Source organism: Phalacrocorax carbo, chromosome 20 (genome assembly GCF_963921805.1).
Source record: "Phalacrocorax carbo chromosome 20, bPhaCar2.1, whole genome shotgun sequence".
Taxonomy (NCBI): Eukaryota; Metazoa; Chordata; class Aves; order Suliformes; family Phalacrocoracidae; genus Phalacrocorax; species Phalacrocorax carbo.
In genome coordinates, this window is record NC_087532.1 from 2,553,543 (window position 1) to 2,581,347 (window position 27,805).

Here is a 27,805-nt window from a genome sequence, read left to right on the forward strand (position 1 = left end):
ATGGTATGTTTTTTCACCGATCTGTTAATCTGTCCCAAATAGTTAAACTGAAACAATAAAATTGCTTCACATGTAACAGACATACATTGTGTGAGATGTTAATTGGCCCTTTTTATTATGAATAAGCTGCTATGTACAATTACCATTCTTTCTCAGAAGTTAGAAAAGGAAAAGAGAGTATCCTTAATAATATATAGGCATTAAGTGCTTTTATCTCTTGCAGTTATTAGAATAGTCGAAGATAGCATTTTATTTTTTATTCAATTTAAAACTGATTAGCAATTGGGGAACCCTTTTCTTTTTCAACAGACACTAAAATTAACTCAAAGTCATATCAACCTCTATGGGGGGGTGGGGGGGGAAATCAAGCACAATTAAGATAGCAATAACGACAAAGGAAGTCTACTACATATAGCATCAGCAGAGAATCAACAAGGAAATGAACTATATCTCGTAGAACTGTAATATTTACCCAGCATTTATTGCAACACAGCTAGAATACTGTTTGAATATCCTATTCCCCACTGACTTAGAAAGGGGTCAACTGACTCCTGCTTCAGGACTGCTAGGTGGAAAACCTGTCCTCCATACACATTGCTTTCTCATGCATGATCTCTTGGTTGCTTATATTCATATCCTTCTGTTAAAATGGCTCCATGCCATTGCAAGGTGATAAGTCACACTTATGAAAATGCCATCCAGTAAAGACAGAGCTACCATCTCATTTTGAAAAAGTCTCTGCTGCACTGGTGCTGTATGCCCCTTCGGATCTGGATTGCCTTGTCATTACAAACACTGACTGCTTTCAAAATACATGAGAAAAAGAGACAAAGGGCTTTAAAAACTTTTTAAAAATACATGCTTTCACTTTCAAACAAAAGGTAATACCAATTTACACTCACAGAAATACTAGAAATAAAGTGTTTAGGCAATATCTAAGTTGTCCTTAAGAGTTTCCTTCATTTGTGATCAACAGAGGGACTGATAAGTCAGAAAAATATCATGGATGAGGCCTCAGAAACGCACCTCGCGGAGACACCCAACAACAATGCATCCTACCAGAGTAACACACAAGAGAGTTACTTTAGCTATCAAACAAATGGGCAACAGCCAAGGATTTGACTTGATATCTTGTGCTGGTTTTGGCTGGGATAAAGTTAATTTTCTTCGTTGTAGCCAGTATGGGGGGATGTTTGGGAGTTGTGCTGAGAACAGTGCTGATAACCCAGGGATGGTTTCGCTCCTGCTGAGCAGGGCTTACACAGAGCCAAGACCTTCTCTGCTCCTCACCCCACCCTGCAACGAGTAGCTGGGGGGGGCACAGGGGGTTGGGGGGGACGCAGCTGGGACAGTGACCCCAACTGACCCCAGGGATGTCCCACACCATAGGGCGTCATGCTCAGTATATAGAGCTGGGGGGAGAAGAAGGAAGGGGGGGACATTTGGAGTGATGGCGTTTGCCTTCTGAAGCAACCGTTACATGTGATGAAGCCCTGCTCTCCTGGGGACGGCCGAGCACCCGCCTGCCCGTGGGAAGGAGTGAATCAATTCCTTGATTTGCTTTGCTTGCATGCTCAGCTCTTGCTTTACCTATCGAACTTTAACTCATCTTTATCTCAACCCATAAGTTTTCTCACTTTTACCCTTCCCATTCTCTCCCACATCCCACCGGGGGGAGTGAGCGAGCAGCTGGGTGGGGCTCAGTTGCCAGTTTGGGTTAAACCACATCCCTTGAGCAAAATAAAATAATCAACTGCTACTTTAAAAGACACCCCTAAACATTCAGTAGCAGACAGTTTACAGAATTGTTTCTTCAAAATTGTAATGGAAAAGTAACCTTCCAACAATCATGGCAAACAAATGCCTGAGACAAGTTGGCATGTTTCTGGCAAACAAAAAATAAAGACTTAAAAAAAGTCTCATAGGAAGAAATAGCAAAATCTACATTTTTAATTGATTCAGATTGCCTTATCATCAAGTATAAAAATTGTAATTGTTTTGGTTCAGCTGCTGAGTGCATTAAGTCCCACGGCTGAAGTGGCCATCTGTCCGGCTTGCACACAAGTTGGGCGATGCACAGGAAGAGACAGTTACAGCCTGAACCTTATGCAAAACTGAATATCACCTTCAGCAAAGAAAGACTGCACAATTTCACGTATCTACATCACATTCAACAATTTGCTTCTTTTCATTAGCAACTGCTGTACATGTAAGAGTTGAACACACCTGCAATGTTACCAAGATGGATAAATCTGGTATTAAATGAGGATAAGAGTAGGAGTTTCCCAGTCACCTGGCAAAAATACTGTAGCAAGTCTGGGTGATCCACTTACTTCCATACGGAATTCTAGAACGCCAACTGTGAAGTCAATCATGGAACCTGAATTCTCTTTTCACTTGTGAGATTAACCATTTATTAACTAACCACTAAGAACTCTTAGGAATATGACTCAGTGACTAACAGCCCACGGTTTACTCATGTATTATCTGGTCAGAGCAAAAATGTTTGTCAATTAAGTGAAAACTTATTCGGTATTCATGCATCAAGACAGCTGTTCACTGAAAATTGTTCCTTTGTTTTACATATACAGTGATATTGTCACCTGCACAGAGGGTTTACAGGAGTTTTTTAATCTTTCAAGCATACACTAACTCAAATTTTCATTTTCTTTAGAAGAAGGGTAATTATTTTGGAACTAATTGCCCAAATACGATCACATTACAGGACAAAAATCATAGAAGATAGCATTATTTGACTAACACTATTTATAATTTCTTCTTACCCCAAACCACCAAGGATTTAAGATGGCAGATATATAGGAAAAATAGCGTCGTTTAAAACACTTTAAAGTGACTGAAGGTATTCATGCTTTCAGTGTCCAAAAGACACCTCATTACTTCAAAGTTTTTTCTTACTGCTCATTGAAGAAACAACCCAGAACTCAAACACATTTTTCTACGCAAGGGTCATGGCTTTTCTATGAAAACCCTAATTTTGCTATCTGAGACCACAATATTATGATTTGAGACGAAATTTATCAGATGTACTTGAAAATAGCATAGCAAAGTACACAAAGCATTACTCAAGAAATCCTCACTGAATTCAGTTACTGGATGCTACTCCAGAGGTGAAGATGTCCTGGTTATGAGGATCTCTGCGCATGCCAGCGATCACTCTCTGCTGCACGTCCTTCTCAGCGTCTCTTGCTGACACGTATGCATTTTGCAAGGCTGTCCCAAACACAGGATAAAGTCTTGCTGTGTTTGTTCTCTACTTTGAACGAGCATGTTATGAAAAGGGACAGAAGGCAATTGGTAGTGCATCCGTACTTCTGAAGGTGATTAACATTTTTGTTTAGGAAAGAAAAAAAGTTCAAATTTTCCCTTCTTTACCTTGGCCTTCTACACAAATTTAAACTTTACACCCTTTCATGACACGTAGCTGGCTCCTCTCTTTAGACAAGCACAGTGGTTACATGCACCACAAAACCAAGCTTACACTGCATTGTTAATAGAAGTTCAAAAAGCTTCTTTCGATGACTGCATTATATTCTCCCAAAATAAAAATCACTTTCATTAAAAGATTTACTACGATGAAAACTAAATTTAATGTTCTATTAACATGAATATCTGCATTAAAGTGTTTTTAAACAAGCTGAAAAAGAGTACTGAACCAGTACTTAAAATTATTTAACTCTTTAATTTACTTAACTTAGTACTGAAGTAGATCAAAATGAAGTTCTGAATATTTAAGTAATCTGCAGCAAAATAACTTCAGCAGTAGATGAAGCATTTCTTTAGTATTAAACTCCATTTATGCAAGAGGCCCCTGAGCACTATTCCACTTACCTGAACTAATAAGCTGGCACCTTTATTTAGGTATATTTATATCCACCCATTGCTCATTTTTCACGTTTAGAAACTTTGCAGCTTCAACTAAACCTCTATAATTTGTATTTAGCAAACACTTAATGCAACAAAGCCCAGATTACTGAAGCAGAACGCATTCATCTTTTCTAATCTACATCTGCATCTACTTTGCAGGCCACTTCAAAAAAAAAACCAGCAAAACCCAAACTTCTATAATACCCTAGCACATACATGAAGCACCACTTTCTATTCTAAATAAAAGCCTGGTAACAGAAAGCCTCTGACTTCTATATAATCTGGGCTTACTGTAAAAGGCAAACAAAGAAATAAGGAGCACCCCAATGAAGTTTCCTGCTGGAATTTGGTTCTACTTTATGTTATCAGTAGCCTGCATGATTTAAGACTCGCTGGGGAATCTTAATCTAGACTTGACACCACACATTTTCTAGACAAAATTAATCCTTTGAGTACACACGATTCATTTATATTGGTAGTTGGAAGGGGTGAGAATTCCACTTCTTTTTGTGGCTGAGCTAGACAGCAAATCAGAAGGAACTGAACCCAGTTTGTTCAAGTGATCAGTTAAAATTTGGTCAGATCAAATTTTCACCTACTCTCATTTTTTTATGTTAAATACCAAATCATAACATGCCTATCAAAAAGGTTGGAGGAAGAACAGATAAGCTGACTACTGACAAATCCCCCAGAAAACATTTTAGAAGACTTCATTTTAAGAGCCCCACTTCTTGTCCTGTAGGAAATGGTTAACTGATTTCCCTGAATCCATGCCATACAGGAGTTTTATTATATCATATTTTACCAGATGCCTCTTTCTAAGTTGAAGGCTTAGTCTTCAGTCAGAAGTTAGTTCTCCTTGCATTGAAGCCCTTCTATAGATTTGGCTGTGGCCTATCTCGTACACCTGATTTTCCCCTTATTTCCTAGTTACCTGTGCATTTCTATTTGCATTTCGAACTGCTATTGAACATGAAGCTAATGATCACAGAACTATCAAAAGTTTCCTGTACTTAGAATGAAATTGAAACCCAACCCCTCAACTTAAGCAACACATTTACCACATACCCACTTCTCATGGAAAGCCTGGAGTTGCTATTTTTTAGGTTTTTACCACTTGTATTAAACCGATATCAGTTTTTTGTATATCGAATTACTTGATTTGCCCTCAAGTAAATAGGCCTCAACACCTATTTGATTACATCATCACTAAAAATGCAGAACTGTTCAAAAAACCCAGCAGCTACTCAAAATGGATGTAACATTTATTTCAGATTCATACAGCTTTTAAGGTGGCCTTCATGATGCCCCTGAAACCATTATTTCGTTCCTACAGTCTCAGTGTTAGGACACATTTTCTGAGTCAAGCCATCTTCCTTCACAGTATAGTTCTACTCCTTCAGCTTATGATCCACTCTCAGACAGTCCTATGTCCCTTCCCAATGTTTATATTATTCCAGTATTAGTAGAATGGCAGAAACTCTATTTAGCTATTATTTCATAAAGGTGTACTTTATATTCCCTTAGAAATAAGGTTCTTGACCGTATTTCTCAGAGTTCTTTCCAATTTAATCAGTTGCCTGCTAATATTATACCCAGAAAAATATGCAACGCCTCAGTACGACAGAGGACACTGTTACCTTGGAGCAGGACTAACTCTCCAGATCTGTCACTTTTCACTCCAACAGTTTTGACGCATCTGTACCTAACAGTACCTTATCCTGCTTCATATTAGGAGGAAAGCAAGCTGAAATTAAGTGCACACAGTGCCCATTCTTATTATGTCACAATTTGAGTTCTATGGGTTGTGCTCGGTTTTAATCATTTGATAAATAAAACTAATCTCAAAGATTCTCCCATTTGTACTTTTACTCCTTCTAAGCTTCCTCATACACTACAGGGATATAACATTTGTACACTTCCAAAGTATAATACAAGACAGTTTGCAGCAATATAAAGTATCACTGAACTTTATTTAGCTACTGTCGCTAAATAATGATAACACCTGAATAGTTTCAGGAGTTACTCATCATACTGTTAAATTCTGGATTAAATGATTATATGCTAATTCTAATAGCAAACTGAGTAAGCCTCCCAGCTTAGTTAATGCTTTTATGATGCAGAGGATTATTGTTTCCCAAGAAAGCAGCCTTCTGTCCTAGAACTTCTCATCCCTATGGGGAAAAAGACTGCATATGATACAGTCTTGTGTACATGCCCTTTCATCTGGTCTGTTGATGGAAAGCTATAGTGTTTAACATGTTAAAGCATGTTTATACCTTCCAAATTAGTGACTGTATGTGCCTTTCAGCTTTTGGAAGGGGTATGTCAACTCACCCCACAGAAGAAAGGAAAATAATTATACCAGATCTGCCAAGTTTACACACTGCTTCCCACCTAAAACCCTTTTGATTTCTACTGTGCTCTCCATTATCTGTGTATCATACGAGATGTGCTGTGAAAAATCGTTTTATGATAGCTATTCCTTCTAATAAGTTTAAGTAACATTGAGATAGCTTGTAGTGCTATTGTTAAAAAACAATGATTGCATCTTGAAATTAATGGATCAGTTCCAGCCCCAGACCTATCATTTCAGGCTCTACAATATCAATTTTATCACTGCCTGCCTCAGGTTTTCCTTTCTTTGCAATCCCTGTGGGTAAGAATAGTTTTTATCAGAGTTAACAACCTAAAGATCAGGGAGTCCCTAGGCCAGTCACAGGGCATCTGTACCTGCTTTGCTGAACAACACAGTAGATTATAACCTAAGTTATTGGAAGAAGGACCTAATAGCATCGTTATCATGATCATGTATTGTAAAAGTAAAGGGAACCTTACTAAAATCTTGAAGTTCTGCCTTCAAATGGTTTCTGGTTTCCTTTTAAATGTTTCCCCAGCTAATAATTCAAGGACAAGCATCTACAGATGCAGAAGAATTAGTAATGGAACTTCAGAATTACAAACGAGGTGCTTCCTAGTCAATATTGAGAGTCTGTGTTTTTTATTTTTCTGCTACCCAAGTCACTACCTTCCCCCTGTGGTTTAAGGGCAGAACTGCACAGTCTGCTCAGCACAACTCTTGCACTGACAGCGACAATTAGGACTCTCACATGCCTCTTCTGAAAACCACCCTTTCAGCATGCCTGAAGTTAGCTGCTTTTTGCTTTTTTTACTTCAGGAGATTTATTTACCATCCGGGTTTTAGTAACAGCAAGTTTTCAGCAGCTAACCAACTGCTATCAGTACTTAGTCTTTCAAGGCTTCACTTCTGAAGTACTCTCTGCTTCGAAATAGCAGCACCTGAAATCTTTCACAAAATCTGGTTTCTCACACAGCAACTCAAAAGTCCAAGAGATAAATGTTGAAGAGCACATTTATCTGCCCTGCAGGCCTCTGTTGCTATTTCTGTGGCTCAGTTAAACATTAAAAACCATAACTTGCATAGAATAACTAATTTTAAAAAGTATTACACAGAATCCCAAGTATAATAATATATAATTAACTGTGACCGTATAATTTAAGAGGTTGCACATTAAATAGTTCTTTCAAGCTATGGAAACAGACAGGCCTAACAGATGCCCACTAATTCCAACAAATAACAGAAAAAGCTTCATAATTTTCTTGCCAATTTATTTACCCCAAATGCCTCTATATCAAAAGTGGATTTACCAACTTATGAGAAGTCTCTAGATTGGAAGTATGACAGAGAACACAGGGGGAGGAAGATACGTATTACATTCAAGAGAAGTTTTCTGAAGCTAGGTGACATCTTTCCTGCATGAATATTTTCCATTCTGAGCAATAGCTAAGAGAGGAGGGGTGGAATAAATAAAATAAGAACACAGGCTATTTATTGTGACATCTTAAAAAGTAACCCAAGCATTCCTTATTCCATTGTATTTATGGCTTACAAATTGGTATACAAACATCTGCTAAGACATCCAGTATCTTCAAGAAAGGGAGGATGTCAAGCCCCACGATCAGATGCACGCTTTATAATTTCATGCCTCAATTATCAAAAGGGAGGCCTAGCTCTTTATTCTTCATTGGATGTTTCATAGCTAAGAAAAACATGGAAATTACTTTAGAATTAAAAACACTGAATGATCATAAGCAAAATAGACCTTCAACTACAATTCTGTTTTCAGTAACTTACACTGCCCCATAATCTGTATGTATATTTTTCAAATATGCCATGTATGAAAAAAATCGTGGTACACAGTTAAAGCAGAAGAAGAGATTTCAGGTATTCTTGAGAAACTATGACACAGCTATTTTCAATTCCTAAGCAACAATATATCTTACATTAAAAATAGTAGTTTTCCCCTCTGTCAGTTCGATTTCTAAAAACCAGGAGAGGGTTACCAGCAGTTTCAAAATTGCCTAATTATCCAGTGAAATCCAATCTATGTCTTCAGAATAGTCTCTATGGTGGCAATAGTTCCTTTCTTCATTGGGGGACGAAATTGGTTCACGTGCTCTGAATAACCTAATCACTGCTGCCAATACAGTAACAAATGAAGGGAAAAACCTGCCTTATGAGCTAGAAAAATATTTACAGGCCACACTACTGTAGCAAGAAGTCTTTTCGAGCTATTTTGTAGCGTCAGGCAGAACAAGCAAAACCAAATATCCTTACCGAAAATAAAATAGCTGACAACAATAATTAGGTTAGTAAGATCCCTTTACTCAACCCTATGACGAAATTTTCAAGAAAGATGGCTTAGGGAAAAATGAAGTCCAAACACCTAATGCTAAAATACTGAGCAGATAAACAAAGAGCATGAGAGACATCCACAATACAGTGGAAACATTACCAAAAAAATAAGGCAGCAAAATCAGACAGAAATATTAGATAATAAAAACAGTCTACTGTCACACTAATGCCATAAGTACTGACATATTAAAAAATGCATTTGTTCTTCTGTGAAATTATTGAAAGGCTTCCTAGTCTGCATTCTTCTATTTAACGAAGCCAACAGCAAAACAACCCTAAAATGTTAACACTAGCTACCTAAATCCAAGGTGAATTTTAACATTAAATACACGTATCTATTCGTTCAGATGTAAAAATGCAGAAGTGTACTAGCAGAGTTTATTCTGACAATATTAGAAACTAAGTAAACCTGAATTCAAAACAAGTATTTCACAATTAAAACCATCCAAGACAATCCACTAAACACAATTCAACAAAAAGGCCTTACAAAATGATGCTTCTAAATCAAGCTTTACATCAGCATCTTACAATAAACAGGCCCTGAACACATACCGTCAGGGTTTTTTGGATACATTTCTTTCATTAATCTCCAATATTAGCAGCAACAGCATCACTCACTCTTCTGTTCTTTTCCTCCTAAAATACATTCCCCAAGAGTCCTTTCAATGCGATTTTATCAGCATTTCTGAGAGGTCTCTCAGCCACATCCCTACGCACAAGAGGCAGCAGGAATCTCTGCATTTGTAACAATCTATGGCTGCAAAGGAGGGTGCTAGGCAAAGCAACTGTATCATAACCAAAACGCTGAGTTCTATTATCTACTGCACCACACGTACACACACACTGCATCAACGGCCTCAGTTCATAACAGCAATCACAATGATACATAAAATCTATAGAAAAAGCATGCATTACTCACTGGGTTTTATTCTTTAGCTCCTTCAGCATGGAATTCTTTATGCTTTATAATGTAGTAGGTATGACATGAAACATTTTCCCTTTATTCCAGTGATGCCGCTGTTTGAATACCATTAGATACCAAGGACAATAGGCAGGATCAGCTCGAACATTAAGAGCAAATATTTAATGGAAGACTGGTTACCCCCGTCTCTCCCTTTCACATCTCTGCCTCATGTATCCAGGCACGGGTGGTACTGGCTCCCTTGAGAGGCTGTAGCTAGCAGCTGAGGCACAAACTAAAACATGGCATGGATGTCAAGGAGCTGATGTCACAAAAACAAGTATTTCTCTGATCAAACCTGCAGTTCCATTAGGGAAGTCCTAACAAATCGATAGAAATTGTTCAGCTGAACAAGCTTTGTTATACAATGTGCTGCAGCACCAAGAGTGATAAATCAGATCGAGACCTGTCAGTGTAAATAAGCTGAGACTACAATAACTAAGTTATAAAACTGCCAATCAGATACCATGCTCTGCATCAGGGTATCGGGAAGGCTGTCATTAGGAGCACAGAAGAGAAACACACACCTAAACGTTTCAGAAATGGCCTTGCTTAATATCAGTTCCAAAAGAATAGCTAATCTACTAAATAAGTTAAAATATTTTTAAATGCAAAAGACCAGCCCAGAAGTCTGCCATCTTTATCTGGAAGCACTGGGATAAAGTACCCAAGGCTCCAGGCCAGCAGGTGCTAGAAACACCTATGGGAGGTCACTTTCAGGGTCTGGGAAGAGATGCAAGATGTCTTAGAAATCCTGCCACCTCATCCACACGGCAGCACTGCCATTCCAGACTGTGGGGATGGGATACCTGACTCGCTGAAGGCAGAGGTACTGTTTCTACAACAGCAGCCTTACATCAACAGCGGGAGCTGGGTCTGGCACAGAAAAAAAGTGCAAAAATTCAGGAGGAAAAGGAATCCAGAGACAATAAAAGTTCAGATGCTGGAGGCTGCAAATTCTATCTTGCAGACAGCTTTGCATCAATATAAGAAGGTAGGTTCTTCAAGAAAATAACTTTTCTTGAGGAATGCAAATAGAATCAAAATATTAGTGGCATGGTTTATTCCATTAATGGATTACGTGCATTTATTTCAAGCTTTGCTAGTTGGTACGATCTCAGCCCCATATCAACTTCACAAAGGTCCAGGACAACTAGCAATTATGTTACTAGATTCCAACATAAATGCAAAACACTCAGTATGTATTTCTGCCTTCTTCCAATGCATTATTTTGAAGGAACTGGAACGAAAATTCGCAGAAATTCACCGGAAAATATTTGTGATTCAGATCATGTACTATTAGAAATAGTCACCACATGACCTAATATGAACAAATGTGAGCAATATATTGCAAATGAAGTTATTTAGCAATTCGATAGTTTTGTTTAAAAATTCCATTTCCAACAGCCTGCAGTTCTGTAACAAACCAGAAGTCCACACTTAGCGACTGCTAATTTAAGCAGAGGCCCATTTTGGACAGAGCAACTAGTTAACTATTTGTCTCTGGAAATAACTTGAGGCAAACTCATGAGCTCCTTTATAGTGTAAGCGTGATGCTCCAGAAAAGTGTGTTCTTAATATTCTCATTTTTAATAGGTTTTTCCTATGAATGTAACTACAGTGACAAAGCTGCATAAAATAAAACAAGAATTTGAAACATACCCAATAGTTCCTGAACAAAGGACAACATCTGAGTCCTGTCAAAATAGTCCTTTAAATAAACTGTATCACCACTATCAATAACATTTCCATACAGTCTAAGCACAACGCAGCTGTTTGTTGTATGCCTTTACCTAACAAGCAGTAACACGAAATGCATTTACTTACGCTTAATTAGCACCGATACAAGTTAACAGGTCTGCTGTAAAATAATTTGAAAGTAGTTACAACTAGGCCACAACATCAGATTTCCATGCAGGCCCATGGATGCAAAGAGGCCGTATGTACTGAATTAATTCATTAAATTATGAGAAACCTGACCACAAATCCCTTACCGAGCACATTCTACTAAACAGGCTTTTGAAACAAGCCAAGTGTGATTCGACATGACCTGTAAAACCATGTAGGGAGAAATACCCTACAGACAGAATAACCAGGTCATCTGAGCCACACTAATCTATGTGCTCCTGTAGTTCATCTCATGGCTTGAGAAGTAAAACATCTAACAAATTAACACAAAAAACTTCTGTACTAAAATATCTACACTTTTAATGAGCTCATTAAATTGCAGTGAACTTCATTATGCCACATACCTCTTTAAGCAACAGCCCCTCCTCCCCTCCAGTTAGCTTACTTTTCTTGACAGTATTTCACATTAGTTTGCTTTGTGTTTTCACAAATAAAAGCAAATAATTCTATCTGGGACTAGCACCAGTCTGGGTTGGTACAACACAAGTATTCCCTCCTTCCCTCTTTAAACACCTACGGGAATGGAAGCAGAGCTAGAATCAGCTGGTTCTTTCAGTTCTTATACTGGAAAAGCCGAGCGGCACGGATGCCCACGTGAGGTCACTCCCTACAATTTTCACCCAACAAGTCACAAGCAAGATAAAGAGAACAAAATAGAATTCAGTGTGTGTGAAATAGTCCTGAATACTGTAGTGATGCCAGACTTGGTTGTTCCATTCTTAGTTGCAAAATTAAGAGCAGGAGGCACACCAAAGTTAGAAATTTAAATAAAATCAACCGTTCTGTCTTCACTGAATGACAGCTGTTTTACAGACACAGTCTGAAGAGTTACAGTGGAATAATAACACTTATATTTACCTTTGGCAAAATCTGCTCTGGCAGAACATTACAAGCATTCTAAGGCTAGCTAATCCCCAAATCCAACACTTCCTCTTTCACGGTAATTCTCACAGAAGTCACACACAAGACACTGAATTACCCAAACACCCTAAAGCATCATTACCAAAATAAGATTTGGGAAAAGTAACAAGACAGAAGGACAAACCAAAACTTTCCCTGTTGCCAACAGTATTTTCTGTAGATAGAGAGGTTCAATTTTTGCCTGCCGATGCAAACCTGACGCTTTTCCAGGTAAGACAGTCAGTTTAGGACACAACACCTTCTGTGACTCAGGTCCCACAGTAAAGCAGTGTTCCCTGTACACAGCTCACATCAAGAACATACTTAAACCCACAGAACTAAGACCACTCTTCCCAGAACAATCATGAAAATTGAGCCTGGAAATACCTTACCACAGATATTTTCAACCTATTTAACTGAAGTGGAAAGTGACAGCAGAGCAAAGCCTACACACTTTCAACACACAGTAAAATATAACTACACAGTCTTTACTTGACTTTTGACTCATGGACAAAAAGTATTGATATTTAGTCTTACTGCTCGCACATTCAATAAAAGTACCGTACATATTGTGATGTAACAACACGGACTGGTTCCCATTTCCTTGTTGAACTTCAGCAAAATTGATAAGAAACCCAGTGAGCTACTATTTTGATAGACACAAGAAAGTGCACAAAGAATAACTTTAAGCAAAGCATGAAAAAAAACCTCAGATGTGTGGAAAGTTATTCACATGCCTTTCCTTATCATTTACAAAGATATGAACTAATGTAGTGACAACATCCCTCCGTAATGAAAAGTGACTATACAGCTATTTAATCCTTTTATCCCTGTGCAGTTTAGGTTATTGAAATATAGGTAAACCATATCGATCATGTATGCTTCCTCTGGAGGTTTATCTACCTTTCACAGGATTTTTTCTAGATATTAATAATCTTTTCATTAAAAAACAAAGGCTGTATTCTCCCTCTTCTTCAGTCCACCACTTCTTTTCCGTGCAAGTTCAGAAACCAAAAAAACAGAAAAGCAAAGGACCACATTCAAATATGCATTGAAAATCCTGACCTCTTCTCCTCTCAATATATCAGCTACTCGAAACCATTATTAATCCACAGAAACATAACAGCGGTACTACAATGTTGATTTATGTAATTTCTCTGTTTATGAAATATCAGAAATATCGAACATTTTACATTCCATTAAGAAACCACAACACAGTTATAGATGTACATAGCACTAGCTTATGAAAAATCTTCCGATATACTTCTTTTCCACATGACTGAAAAAGTTAAGCTAAAATTTGAAAATATTTTAGTACTTACTATCTTCTCCTGGACAAGGCATACCGGGTTTCTCTGGAATACTTGGGAAAACTAAAACAAAAACATTAGATTTTAAGTGAAAATACTCTCAGTAGTACTTTTTCCTTGATTCTTTAACATATTTACATGAAGACAGTTTCTGGAAGCCTTTAAATAATTCTATATGAGACATAACAATCAAAATATGGGCCCATATTGGCAAGACCTTATGCTTGACTCCAGCACTAACAAATCCGTGCAGTTTAGAACCTGAAGCCCCCTCAAAGCTTACTGTACAGTTTCAGCTTTGGGCTCCAACCCCCAAAGAACAATTACTTCTTCCAACATCAAGCTATAGGGCACCAGCTGCATAAAGAGGGAAGTTGTTTGACAGGCAAAGGAGTTGTTCCAAACTCACATATAAGAAACCGCTCAGATTATCAACAAATGCGTACAGGTTCACAAACTGGGTAATACTTGCCATGAATAATCAGCCCCTCGTCTCTGTTTTGACAGTACAAACGGAAGGCTTCTTCCAGTTCCATCTGAGATGAGATGGTACATGGGTCACCTAGCAAAAAAAGCAATACACAGGCAAATTTAAGACTGAAGTAGTAAGTGAAGAATTTCTATCCATAAGAATTGTACCAGCATCCAGGATTGCTTTTCTTTCAATCATTTGATATTAAGCTGGCACTTTGATCAAAGCCAAAAGGTATCAGCACAATTTTTTTTCCTTCTAATTTTATCAAAACTGAGTGGATAGAAATATACTGTTGGTTTGCAAGGGGACAACAAAATACAAAAGTGAACAGATCCACCATGTGTTAAGGATCTTTAAGTGTAAAAAAGCAAGATCACTTCCTAGTAACCTGAAAAATTAAGCTTAATTCAAAATTAATTTATCCTTAAATTTAAAAGGTCCATTATCTTACTGCCTTAACTTCACTGACTGCAGAACCATGATATGATAACTTAAAAGTTATGATGGTATACATAGATTCTAGCTGAGTCTCTCTTGCTAGACTGACAGAAGAGCTATCTAGGATTAAAAAGTGGAAAAAATAAGATACACAGATGGGATATAAATATGCCAACAGTAATGCAGAGATATAATTAATGTAAAATTTATTTCTCTCTAAAAGACACTAAGTTTCACGGTTGGCTTGTATGTTCTCAGGAAAAGAGGTTCACATTTTTCCTTTCAACTTAGATTTAGAAGTAGAAGAAAAGCAAACAAGAAAAAAAAATATGAAATCTGCCTAGCCACCAACAACCCCTGCTTTCAGAAAACGCTCCATCAAACCTTAGTTTCTATGACTTTGCCTCCTATACTCACGTTCTGTAGTAGGAGATTCAACAACCAGCTTTTAAAAATTCTCAAAAAGGCAACAAGCCAGCCACAATTTAAGGCATATTCTAAAAGCCCAGCTATCAAAATCGATCAAACAGAAAAACCTCCACACCCCAAACTACACGACATCATTCAGGATGAAATTCACAGGGAAAAGGAGAGACACAAGCATTCCCGCACACTAAGGCCTGAGCTCAAGTACCATGCCTTATCCACACCTTACTACCATTTATCTGTGACATATACCTTCAGTTTTATATTACAAGAATATACAAGAACACAAGCATTCAGTCAGACCAGACTACCCCAAAAACATCATTACCTAGTAACATTTGAAAGATTAAAAACTACCTGTGGCACGGGTATTAGCCTTTAGCAGTGAAAATAAAGGACTCAATCTCTCTGAAGGAGAGACAGCCCAAAGACAGCTCTTCTCAGCTAACAGAATGATTTGGAAGTAACGATATGACTCATTGATGATGCTCCATTAAAAACCCCACTGAATTAATTTGCCGGTGCCAGAGGAACAAAGCACTGGAAAAGCTTCTTGGGAGAACTAGAAGCTAAGCCAAAACACATTACCTATAGCTTCAGACAATGTCCCTTCCAAGGTCTAAATCCTAATCAGTTTAAGTGAGAACATTTTTCTTAATGTTTAACAGCTGAATTGGAAGATAATACAGGAATACCTCCCTCGTAGACAGAAATACTATTTTAACAGCCCATGATAACCTCTAGATCACTGGTCTCCAAAGTTTTTTGACAGCACATTCCATCATTAAAACTTTTTGAGCACAAACCAAATAAATATGTATATTTATAAGTTATACATATTATAAAAACATACACACAGATAGAAATTTTTCAAGTATGAGATCGATATACAACATTTTAAAATATTTTTATTAATGGCACAAAAACTTACCTCTCAAAATATTAAAAATAAATTAAAAATATTTTTAGTGAGAGCTATCTGATTGAACATGCTTCATGAGTTGAAAATCTTGCTTTAATGCTTTAAGATATAATAATTCAAAGGTCTGGTTCTAAGCAGAATTTATTTCAATACTAGGTTTTAATGGTGTCATAGCTAAGCAAAAAGATACCTTAAAGATACATAGATCCAAATGGAAGAAGTGCATTGTTGGCTGCACTTACTAAATCATTCTTCAAATCCCATCCGCCATTTATTCAAAGGCTTTGTTGGCATTCAGTTAGCAACTTTTCATCCTGCCTGATGTCAAACAGCTGTTCTTGCAAACTAATCCGAACATGTTGCATTTTTAACTAAGGATTTCAAACCTACTGAGACTGTTTGGAAGAGTTTAACAGGTTAGAAAATTCCGTTTCCAAGTTTAAGTGTACCAATGGAACAATAGGAACATCTCCAAATAGCCGTTTTCAAAACGCTCTCTGCATATAGCACAAGTTCCTTTTGAAAAGCACTTTTGTCAGTCATTGGGATTGTGTTTATTCTTTACAAAATAACTGCTAGGTACCACAGCCACTTGTCATCACAGGTAATGTCCACAAACTTGCAACATTTACCTTTTTGCAGAAGAAAAACGTGTTAACTCATCTTTAACAACTCTTAAGCACTTTGCTGCAAGATAACCAGCTAAACTCTGCGAGGTACGGAAGTTTCACAGCCACTCTCCAACTTAGTAATCAGTTTTGTAAACACTGTACTATCTAAAACTCTTCATTTTACAAAATTAACCACACTGCTGACATCCTGTAGAACTCCATGCATTTCTGGCTCCAAATCCTTTGCTGCAATAGCTTCTCTATGAACAAGGCAGTGTGTGAATTTCACGTGTGGTGCTCTCTGTAACCTTACCCCAGAATCCTTTTCTTATTCCAGTCAAATCAGCCTCTCCGGCAGTGGACACTTACAGTTTTTTTTCCTCACACATTGTTTTTATTAAAGTCACTTACTGTTCAGATTGTATCTTTTCCAGTACCTCTTCCTTAAGTAACTTACAAAAACCTACATCTTCCCATACCTCATTATTGAAACAGAATCTAGCAAATACCATAAGCTGAAACACGTTAGAAACGTCTGTACTTTCATCCAACCATACAGCAAACTTCCCACACTGCCTAGTCTGCTTTAACACTTGTTTCTTCAAACCTTCAGCAGTATCTTCTGTGCATTTTCCAACAACATTTTCTGACAAAGGAATGCATTTCAGTTTGTCCCCATCTTTTCTGTACGGTATTCCAGCCATATTTACCAAGACAGGAAGAACAGGTGTTTCCCCAATGGTATGTGGATTTTTGCCTTCTGCTATTAAGTAAGAAGCCTCGAAAGTGGCTTCTAAAAATTTGATGTGAAGTTTTGTAAACTACCAAACTGAGTATCTCAAGACTTAAAACATCAGTGGAATATAAAAAACAAAAGGTAGAGGTTTGCTTTGTTCTGGTTACTTAGTTTTTAAGTCTTGCTAATCATGATGGCTTCATACTATCACCTATTATCTCAAAGCACAACACATACTTAGGGTGAGGTTCATCATTAAAAAGAGTGGCTATAAATACATATTTCTACTACTCTTCTTGATAATTTTGAATATTTTTGACTGACTTCTTGTCAGATCTGATTAGACAGTCATTGTTTTCACCCTGTAGCGTGGCTAACAGGGTTGATACTTAGGAGTAGAAGCATCAGTTCCACCTTTTGCTTGTTGTCTGCTTGTGCTCACATTATTAGCATTACCTCGTGACAGTTATTTTAGTTAGAACTAGATAATTAATCCATAAATCCACTTAACTAGGCATACGTAAACTGCAGTATGTCACAACACACTGAAAGCAAGCAAATGAGCGAAGGTGTTGTTCTCAAGCCCTGCAGCTTTGTCGAACGCCCACTCTTCCCCTCAGCACACCTTGCCCACCACATGGGACATGTGACCATACGATATATGGGCCAAGTGATGACACCAGTGTCAATCTTCATAAGAAATAAAGCTTCACTTGATTTACTACTTCTTAAAATGATGCGCCCCAGAGTGCCTCTGCCCCTCTGTGAAGACCACTGCTCTTCACCATCTAGAAGTACTGCAATAATGCAACACGAAAGACAAGAATTATTTGTACTGCAAATCAACAACCCATATTCCTTATATGTTTATGGGATTTTACTATGAGTTACTCATAGTTAGAACATTTTGGATCTTGTCGAAAACAGAGAAACACTAAAAAGCCCAGCGGAAAAATTAATTTTCTTCAGCTCTCTGGTAGGTTTCCTTTATTCATTAAGCCATTGGCAATTGTTTGCTTTAAGTTAGTTCAAAGAGACGATCTGATTGTGCAATCAGTCAAATGAATTTAAATTACCTGGGACAATAAGTGGAAATACTCACTCATATGCAGAAATAGAATAACTCAAAACCTGTGACAAATGGCGGCAGCCAAAACAGCAGACTGGTTGAAACTTAACAACTTAAAATCAGGAATTAGAAGAAGAGTCATACAGGTATGTATTTAACAAAGACTGGAAGAAAATGTTTATTAGAACTGCAACTAAAAATAAAATTACTTTTTTTTTTAAGTAGACCTCAAAAAGCCAATGCAGTAGACATCCAAACCGAGAAACAATGAACAGAAATCATGTCTTAAAATCCTCCAGTTCATGAGGTTTTCTACTTTCCTACAATCATCTTCCTTTGACTACCAGTCATGCAGTTCGGATAGTTGAACTAGTCATGCAGTTCAATCGCATTGCACATGCAATGTAACTATTCTCCATGCACTTCTGATCAGGTTACTTTTTATTAGACTGCCATGAAACTGAGGGTTAGGAGGCTGAAGCCAGTACAGTTGCCTCTGTCTTTCTTGGTAATCAGAAGATAAAGAGTACAATTTAAAAATAACTGATACTAGTCCTTGGTATCCTAAAAGGGCTGAATCTTCTTTGACTACCTCCTTCCTCAGTCGTTATTTCTACATTCCTTTCACCCACCAAACCACACTACTTGGCTAAGGAAGTAAAACAGGCTATCATTAAAAAACAAAACACAATTACAAACATTCGCCAAACCAGTTCAGTATTTTTCATCTTTTTGCATCCAGTTCTAGAAGTTCTGCTGCAGACCACAGCTTTGGCAAGGCACAACAGGAAAATAAGCCAGCCCCAGTGCAGTTGTGCAATTGCGTAGTAGCTGTTTTCAACCTACTAGCTCAAGAGTTCTGCCCATCATGAGTTACAGATGCAATGCGCTCCTGTTAAATCGTAAGCAGACACGTACATTCCAAAAGGAAGCAAAAAAAAAAAGTAGCAAAGGCACTCAGCGTCAAGTATCCCCATTTCACTGCTACTCACAACAACAGAAGGCTCTAACTTAAGGCTGCAGAGAACTGCCACATTTTACAGCAGAGAGAAATACGCAAACCCATCTCACATCATGCCGATATTTCAGAGCCTATAGAAAGGGTAAAGAAAAGGTAAGTTTCTCTCACCCACAGCTCTTTGTGGAAGAATGAAACTGCTTTACATCTGAAGATAAGTTAAAACAGTGAGATCTAGCAACATCACCCTATCCTGCAGAAACAGTCTAAGAAACAGACTTACACAATAAATCATTTTTACATTATTTTATCAACCCCAGATTCCACAAAAATAAAAGTTTACACTATTTTTCCCCACACATGAAACACTCCCTCCCTTTTCTTTTTCTGCACATGACTTACTTTAGATATACCGGGCATTTTTCCCCACCACAATGGGGCAACAACCGATTTCTGATATGTTTTCGTTTAACACCTATGATCTTTGAAAAATGGTGCTCTGAAGTATCAACCAAGCAGAAAAAGCCACAAACCCAAATTCAAGTCTCATTTATTTCATGTTTGGTCATTGTATTTTATATCAACAGGATATTAACAACCAATTTAGTAGAATGCTCCTTTAAATACAATCAACCCTCTAATTCTTGAATAGGGTATGATAGACCATTAACATAATCAACACTACAATCAGTGACTATCACGGGGTTGCCAGGGACAACCACCATAGACAGGGAAAATCAGTTATCCTTACTGGAATTCTTAGCACCTACCTTGCATACAACACAAAAATCCTAGCAGAGTTTAAAACAGCCTTCTGATATTACAATTGCACTGTTTCTGAGAAAACACACCCATTCAAGAGATAAATTACAACTCAGAAGACACAAATGCCTATATCGTATTCTGGAAGCTGGCAGGGTTAAAAACATCAAAAAGTGATCTTGCCAAGAATTTGAAAATGAGAATTTTGAGGTGTACAGCATTAGGCCTATGAAAGTCTGAAGTTAAAACAAACTCTGCATTGAGCACAGAAGTATGGAATAGTAAAATATTGAAGTTCTGCAAAGCCTTCACTTCTACAGAAGTTAATTCAAGTGCTACTGCAATCAAGCTTGACATTTTGAGGCTCAATTCTCCAACCTCCCTGCTTTATAAGACAGGTTTATGTACCCTGGTATTTAGAAACAAAAAGCAGCTCCACAACATGAAACTTTTTCATACAAGTTTCCTCAATCCCCCTTCCTCATACCACAATGAACAATAAACCCTAGAATGCCTAAGCAGCATTTCAGTACAATACCTTCATCATCGATCCACTTGAGGGTAATGGGCTGTTCCTGTTGTAAATTACACATCTCGTGCACTTCATCACAAAGTTCATCATAGCTCATTGATGCATCCAAGTTTGTTATAAGGATGTCCCTGCACGAGATGAAAACATAAGCTTTTATCAGAAGATATCTGCATTAGCCTGCGTATTCCAACAATTCCACCTATGCACTCCAAGCTGCAAAATCACGCAGAATCAGCATTCCTCACACGAAATGCTCCCACCAACAGAAATTAGTTGCCAGAAGTCAATAGGATTATATCTCACCGTGTTTAACTTCTTAAAAATACTTTAGTATGGAGGAATTAACCTGTGTTAATGATCTATCTTCTATGCATGTTTACTTGGTGGAGTCAAGTTCCCCTACTATAACTATCAGCGCTTGAAGTGTTGTAAACACTTCAAACCTAAAAACCATAAGATTTTGTAATAATTACATTTCATCCAAGTACTTCTTCCATTAGAAGATAAGTAAAATCTCATTTATTAGAAAATCCTTTTAAAATCTAGGTCTTTTCCTCACATCCACTATATTGTTAGAGAGAAAGCTTTGATTAGGTGAAGTCTCAAAAGATAACACTGCAAGGATATTCAGATAAGATCTTACTCAAATTCTGCATCTTGTGCAAGCCTTCAGAGTGTTTTGAGAGCATGAACCCAATGTAGTGCTCTGCTAATGTAACCATACAGTATGCTCAGGCATTTTTGAGAATAGCTCTTGGTATAATGAAAGCCCACACAGTGCTGCCAAAGCAGGACATAGATGATAATAACAACAAACAAAAGCTGAGGATACAAACTAGACTTTCTGTTTTCTAAATATTTTTCAAGTGACAGACTCAAGGAAACCAACTGATTAAACAAGTGCCAGAAGAAAGAAGAGATGTACTTAAGTCACCACAGTGCTTTCAAAACCTTCTAGGGGATAATCAGGGAACAGTTTTGTTAATGGCTGCTGGCATATACAATTCTTCCCCCTCATAGTTCAATACAGTAAGCATATCACAAGTTTCCTAACATGACTGAGATAGCTGTCCTCTTTCATACTCCACAGCAAGTCATTTTAGGCAACATGTTCTATTACATATTTTGCCTACTGATGTCTATCAACCAGAAGCCAAAAGGTACAACACTGAACTAAGAACCTTAAATTCTACAACTTACATTTTAAATGATGTGCACTAATAACTTAGGATTTTGTCTTTGCTGAGAAAAATTACAGTAAGCAAAGCTCTAAAACAATCATGTAAAGAACTGTACTGTTTCAAATTCAGATTAAAAGCACTGCTACCTTTTCAAGTATACCTTTCATCTACAATTCGTAGAGTTCTCAAAGAACAGCAGCTTAGTAATTCTTCGTAATAGAATGGAAAAATAAATAGGTATGCTAACTGCCAACTTGTAAATCCATATTATTGTATGAGAGGTGTCAGGCGAGGCTGAGTTTAAGAACATATCCCTGTCAAAAAAGTCGTATTTTATGCACTTGTGAAAGTAGGAGACCAAACCAGTTCTCAAAGTAGTGTTTGAGGTCTGGTTCAATGCCTCGCACCAAGACAAGGTCGCTACCAAATTCAGCTCATTACTTAACACGCTGCCACCACAAACTATTTATGAAATCAAGTAGGTGTAGATCTGCAGTAACTCTGGACAGTCGCGCTTCCACAATAATACTCAAAAACTGGAACTATGCAGTAAGATAAGACTCTGTCATACTCACTACAAACTCCAACTAAAGCTGCCAAACACTCATCAGCTGTAAATTGTTAAAATTATTTTAACAGATGGCACTGCCATTCTACAGGTAAATTAGTAAACATCATACTGGACAAAACACAACTGAAGTATGCTAAATAGCACCTGTTGCAAACATTAATTACATTTATACAAATTATTATCTCAAGGATGTGCACATTTCTTTGAGATTTACTGTGTTTAATCTTAATGTCTGTAGAGCCACATTAGGCAATTGGGTCACAGATAAATGAAAATAATTCACTGATTAAAGAATCCCACAGGACACTTTTGTCAGGTGGCTGAAAATGGACACTACAAAGTAACATGAAGAACTAATGACCAGGAAGTTGTGTGAGCAGTTATAGCACAAGGGTCATTCACACTGACAGATTAAGTGTGTCACCATTTAGAACCAAGGTAACATACAACAAAAGACACTGCATCACTGCCCTAATTAAATGAAGTGATTTCAAGTAACCTGGTATAAAACAGGTAAACTAAGTAAGTGAAATAATGAAATGAGAATTACACAAGTTTACTTTCTTTTGCAATCTACTTATGCAGTTATTTATACTATGCTATGTTAGGAACTCTGTCACACCCAGAAACATGAATACCTAAGATACTAGGACTCCAGAGATATCTAGACTCAACACTCACATGTTTCAGAACTTCCTCATGCTTCAATTTTTAACTGGGATTTCAAAATGATATTGTACTATTTTATTTGTTTAGCAGCTACCTGAATGAGCTCATCCTTAACTCTGAAGTTGCCCAGCATCAATGACTTCCTACTGTTTATCAAATTTATTTGAAAGATGAGTGTATTACGTTAATGGCAATGCGGAGATGATCAGTTATACAGTCTATAACACCAAAAACCATCAGCTCTTACTCAGAGAATTTGATCAGTAGAACAAAAACAAAATTCACTGAGTTTGGAACTGTTGTTTTGTAAATTGACATGTTATAGACTTGACAACTGAGTGAAATTACTGCCTACGTTGTTGCAGGAGAAACTACAGTAGTAGTTTATTGTAAAACATCGTAATAATTACACACAAATTCTAACAGTGACACAGGTATTATCACCTCCTCCTTTTCTGTGCAGACGAGTTCTACAAACACACTCCCCTCACTTTATATCAACACTATCTGCCAGCAGGCTACCCCAAATTGTTTCCACTACATTGTATTTGTATTTATAGTGCCCTCCCTTACAGAGCTAAAGCAGCTCTCCTGTCGCTGTTTCAGAGAAGCATGCATATCCATACATCTCAGAGAAGCTCATCACACAAGTATTTGATACTCAGACGTTATTTGCAACTTAAGCCTCTGTTGACATGATTCAGAGGTGTAGGATAAAACCATGGAGCAGAAAACAATTATTAGTAATGGCAAATACATGGTACACATCTTTCACCCAGAGTTCATAAAGCAGTTCACATGCATCTGTTAAGTAACCAAAACCAAACCATGATGCAGATTCATGTTAACAAAACCCAACTGATCTGCATTAACTATTATGAACACATTTCAGAAACTACCGAGCAGCAGTAACAGTGAACCACAGCATGCAGTCCCGTTTACTTTCATACGTGCATTTCTTATAAGTTTTACTTCAAGTAGCAAATTTCTATATTTTGTTACATCAGTTGTCATGAATTCTCACCACTAAAAGCTTAAGCAAATTTTCATATGACAATTTAACCTATAGATAAATGAACTATAATTTAGCAGATTCTATTAGACTTTCAATTTACAGGTTGCAAAATGAAGACATAAAGAAAGTTACTAGGCATAAGGAGAGAATCAAAGTCAGTAGCAGAGATAGAAATTGAAGCTGGCTAAAGGAAACACAGACAAATTTTCATACTAATTATAAGAAAACTGGCATTTACCAAACTAATATAATTGCTCTAGAATTCTAAACTCAGGACTGCAAATTACTTGGCATTGACCTGGTAGATAAGTTTAACAATACAGCATTTTGTTTTCAGTAAAATTTGGAGGAGTGATTTTCAGAATTACATTACATTTCATTCAAAATTGTGTTTTTCTACACCGCAATTTAAGCACAACCACAGTAGTAGCAGTATTTACTTATTCAGCAGAAAAACATCAGAAAGATGAGTCAGGTCACTCATGAAATCTGAATAAATTCAGTCTAAATACTTGAAATCAAGTCTAAGGATTTACTTAGGTCAAATATTTAACCACTCAAATGGCTTAAACTTAAGGCTTGGAGGAAGACAGGAGACACCAAAGCAACATCAGTTTACAAGGTCCTCACAATGGCAGCAAACCAATGTGATTAAACATGTCTTAATTTCACATTGAAGTGTTAACACCTTTCTGACTCTACTGACAACTTGCTGAAGTCATAAAGGACTGTGACTTTTTTTTATTTTTGTCTTAAATCTTAGCTGCAAAAATAAGCATTGCAAAGATAACTGAAGCAGCTGTTTTAACACCTCGTTGCCCTTCAAGCTGTGTCAGTCAAATTACTGGGAGGGGAACGGGGGAATCAGCTATCAAAAATTAAAGGGCAAACTATACAAGAGTTTACTTTTAGAATTTATTCACAACAGGAAAAAAAAGACCGTGGGTTTATTTTCTAATCACTTAAAACTGAGTCTTCAAGCAGCTTGCACAGGTTTACGTAAATTTACTGATAACTTGCAATCTAAACAAAACTCCCTAATTTCTCCTATTTACCTAAATAATTGCAATAACAATTCCTTCTAAAATTTCTGTAAGACAAACATAAAAGGGCCAAAACAACAGCATCCAATTATTATTTCAAGAATTAACTATCTCTCCAGAAAGAAACACCTCCTCCAATTTTCCAAAACAGAAAGCACTGTAAGGTGAAATAGTATCTAAAAATCCCCACTAGAACAGATAAAAATATAATGACTATATCTGGAAGCAAGAGATGGATCTATACCTGTCTGTGACAGGTTTTGTTACACTTGTAACAAAACAGAAATCAATAACCCATCAACCCAGAATAACTCTATGCCAGTTTTGCACATCTTCCCCCCTTTCAAGAGAAGAATAAACTATCAAGTCTTTTCCACAACCAACATGCTGCAGGACTCTGGATGGTATTTTAATAGCAGAGAAGTTTACCTACCTGATCTGACGTTAATTACAAATCCACCAGTGTCCTCATTATCACTAGGTCAGACTATCAACTCCTGTTCCATATGCTTCAAAATTAGACAGGACACAATGTAGAGGAGAGAACATGCTCACTTACCCACTATAGTGTGTTTTCACTCGGATGAAGTCTTTCTTCAAATCCATTTTTGAGCCCATTCTGCTAGGCATGGTCTGTATTAAGCAGTCTAAATAAAATTGTAGATATATAGAAATAAGTTTGTTCAAGACAGATAACTCATTTAATTCTGGAGTTAACAGCTTCCCACATAAAATATGCGTTTCTCCTCCAGATGATTTTTAGTCCAGCTGCAGAGAAGCAAAAGCAAAATACAGACGAATATAGACACACTCTACTAAACAAATTAGTTGTGTCAAGTTTTATAAACACAAATGGCTTCACATAGAACAGCAAACAATCAAAAGGAAAATATACAAGACCATTGACCTGCACAGAAGTTAAATTAGTTCCGTTAAAAATGCCCCATACAATTTAGTTTCACAGAAATATCCCAAGCAGTTAAGGGTGTTTTTTAATAAAATATCCAAGGGTTCTATCTTGGGCAAAAATACTCCAAATAAACCTTCACCAACACAGCTTCTGGCTCTTTTCTCCCACAGAGTGGAGCATTTTAGTCCAAAACAGTTTTTATATACATGTAAGCCTGCTATCTGCTAACGCTGGCCACCAATCTCCCCAAGGAAAGCAGGAGAGGAACTCCAAAGGGCAACCTGAGTTACCTTCCCGACCGGAGGCTGACAAACATCCTGTTTATTCACCACCGCCTCCCCGCACAGCCCGGAGCTCCCCGGCCCCTCCGGCGGGGCAGCGGGGCCATCGGTACCGGAGGGCGGCTCCGGCCCTCCCCTCACGCGGGCTGCGGGGCCACGGGCCCCCTTCAGCCCACACCAGGGCCTCCCTCAGCGCCCGGGACGTCGGGCGGAGCAGAGCGGGCTTCCCCCGGCGCCTTCGGGACTCCCTTACCCCTACCTGCTCCGACCGAGGGCGGGCCCAGCCCGGAGAGCGGGTCCCGCTCCCCTCCCGCCCCGCGGGGCCGCCGGGGGCAGGGGCTGCCCTCCGCCCGGGGCCGCCCTCCTTCGGCGGCGCGCGGCTACACCTCCACGGCCTGAAGTTGCTCAAAGTCCCGCAAAGAAGTCTAGGATCAGACTTCACCCCTCCACCACCACCCTCCTGTCGGCAGGTCCTCGGAGAAGAATCACAGCGGAGGCAACCACCGGCAGTCCCCGCCCGCCCCACCACCACCACCGCCGCCGCCCCGCCTCAGCTCCCCGCTCCCACCCGCGCCAGCGGCGCCACCAAGCCGAACATGGCGGACTAAGAAGGTTAGCGCCCACAGCCAATAGCACACCTCATACGCTACCTGTCAGCCAATAGCAAGCGCCGACTCACCTGGAACCAATCCCCAAAAGGATCCCGCCCACCTACGACCAATCATAGGCCGGGAAACCGTTACCTGGGGAGTGGGAGCGTTTCGGCCAATCCAAAGCGAGCGGGGAAGCGGGAGGCAAACACCTGCCGCCAATCGGAGGAGTGAGCGCGTTGCCTCCTGTGAGGCTGGTGGCTGAGGCGAAAGGTGCGGCGGACGGCCTGCCTGCCTTCTTCTCCTTCTTTTCCCGCCCTGCCGGAGTTGTTGCCGCGGTTCGCCTCAGCGCCACCATGGAGGCTCGAGGCTTCGCCGTGCCTGGGCAGCGCCTCCAGACGGAGGTCTCAGGGCTGTGAGGCGAGGCAGTGAGTTTGCGCCTTCGCCCTCCCCGGAGCCCACCTCAGTGAGTTGTCTCGGCTGCCGCAGGCCCGCGGCGTCCCGCTGCAGCCTCGCCGGGCTCCCCCTCGGCGGGAGGAGCGGGGTGGTTTGGGTGGCAGCGGTGGGATCGCCCCCAGCGAGCTCCCATACCCCCAGGGTCCCCTCCCCGGCCCGGCGGGGCCGCCCCGGGGCTGGGCCGGGGCGGTGCTGAGGGCCGGGGTGGAGCCCGGGGAGTCCTGGCCTGGAGGGGGGGGGCCTGTTTCCCGGTCTTCCGCAGCTCGCTCCCGCCCGCTGCAAAAAAACAACCGTGCCCTGGGGGGCACCGAGCCCTGCATCGCAGCCGGGCGAGGGGGGGGATTGTCCCGCTCCGCTCCGCGCTGGGGCGGCCTCACCTCGAGCGCTGTGGGCAGGGTTGGGCGCCGCAGGACGTGAAGGGTATAAGGCTACTGGAGAGTGTCCAAAGCAGGGCCATGGAGTTGGGGAAGGGTTTAGAG

The 27,805-nt window shown here is 39.1% G+C and overlaps 2 protein-coding genes across 10 annotated transcripts in view; one reads left to right on the top strand and one right to left on the bottom strand.

The window, feature by feature from the left end:
• Window positions 1–27,154, bottom strand: part of PRKCZ (protein kinase C zeta) — a 71,084-nt gene extending 43,930 nt beyond the window's left edge. Inside the window, exons 1-5 of one of the 9 annotated variants that reach the window (XM_064470107.1) lie at window positions 27,024–27,152; window positions 25,649–25,736; window positions 20,617–20,738; window positions 14,154–14,243; window positions 13,694–13,744 (exon numbers count right to left, since the gene is read on the bottom strand). In XM_064470107.1, coding sequence (XP_064326177.1) covers window positions 13,694–13,744; window positions 14,154–14,243; window positions 20,617–20,738; window positions 25,649–25,719 — 334 coding nt within the window. In that variant the 5' untranslated portion in view covers window positions 25,720–25,736; window positions 27,024–27,152. Of the gene's footprint in view, window positions 1–13,693; window positions 13,745–14,153; window positions 14,244–20,616; window positions 20,739–25,648; window positions 25,858–26,289; window positions 26,789–26,848; window positions 26,881–27,023 lie in introns of those variants that run through there. The other 8 variants (XM_064470113.1, XM_064470116.1, XM_064470112.1 and 5 more) reach the window with 8 other exon arrangements.
• CFAP74 (cilia and flagella associated protein 74) overlaps window positions 27,152–27,805 on the top strand; it is a 95,466-nt gene continuing 94,812 nt past the window's right edge. The window contains exon 1 of the mRNA XM_064470124.1: window positions 27,152–27,336. The gene's annotated coding sequence lies outside the window, so the exon portion shown is untranslated. The remainder of the gene's footprint in view (window positions 27,337–27,805) is intronic.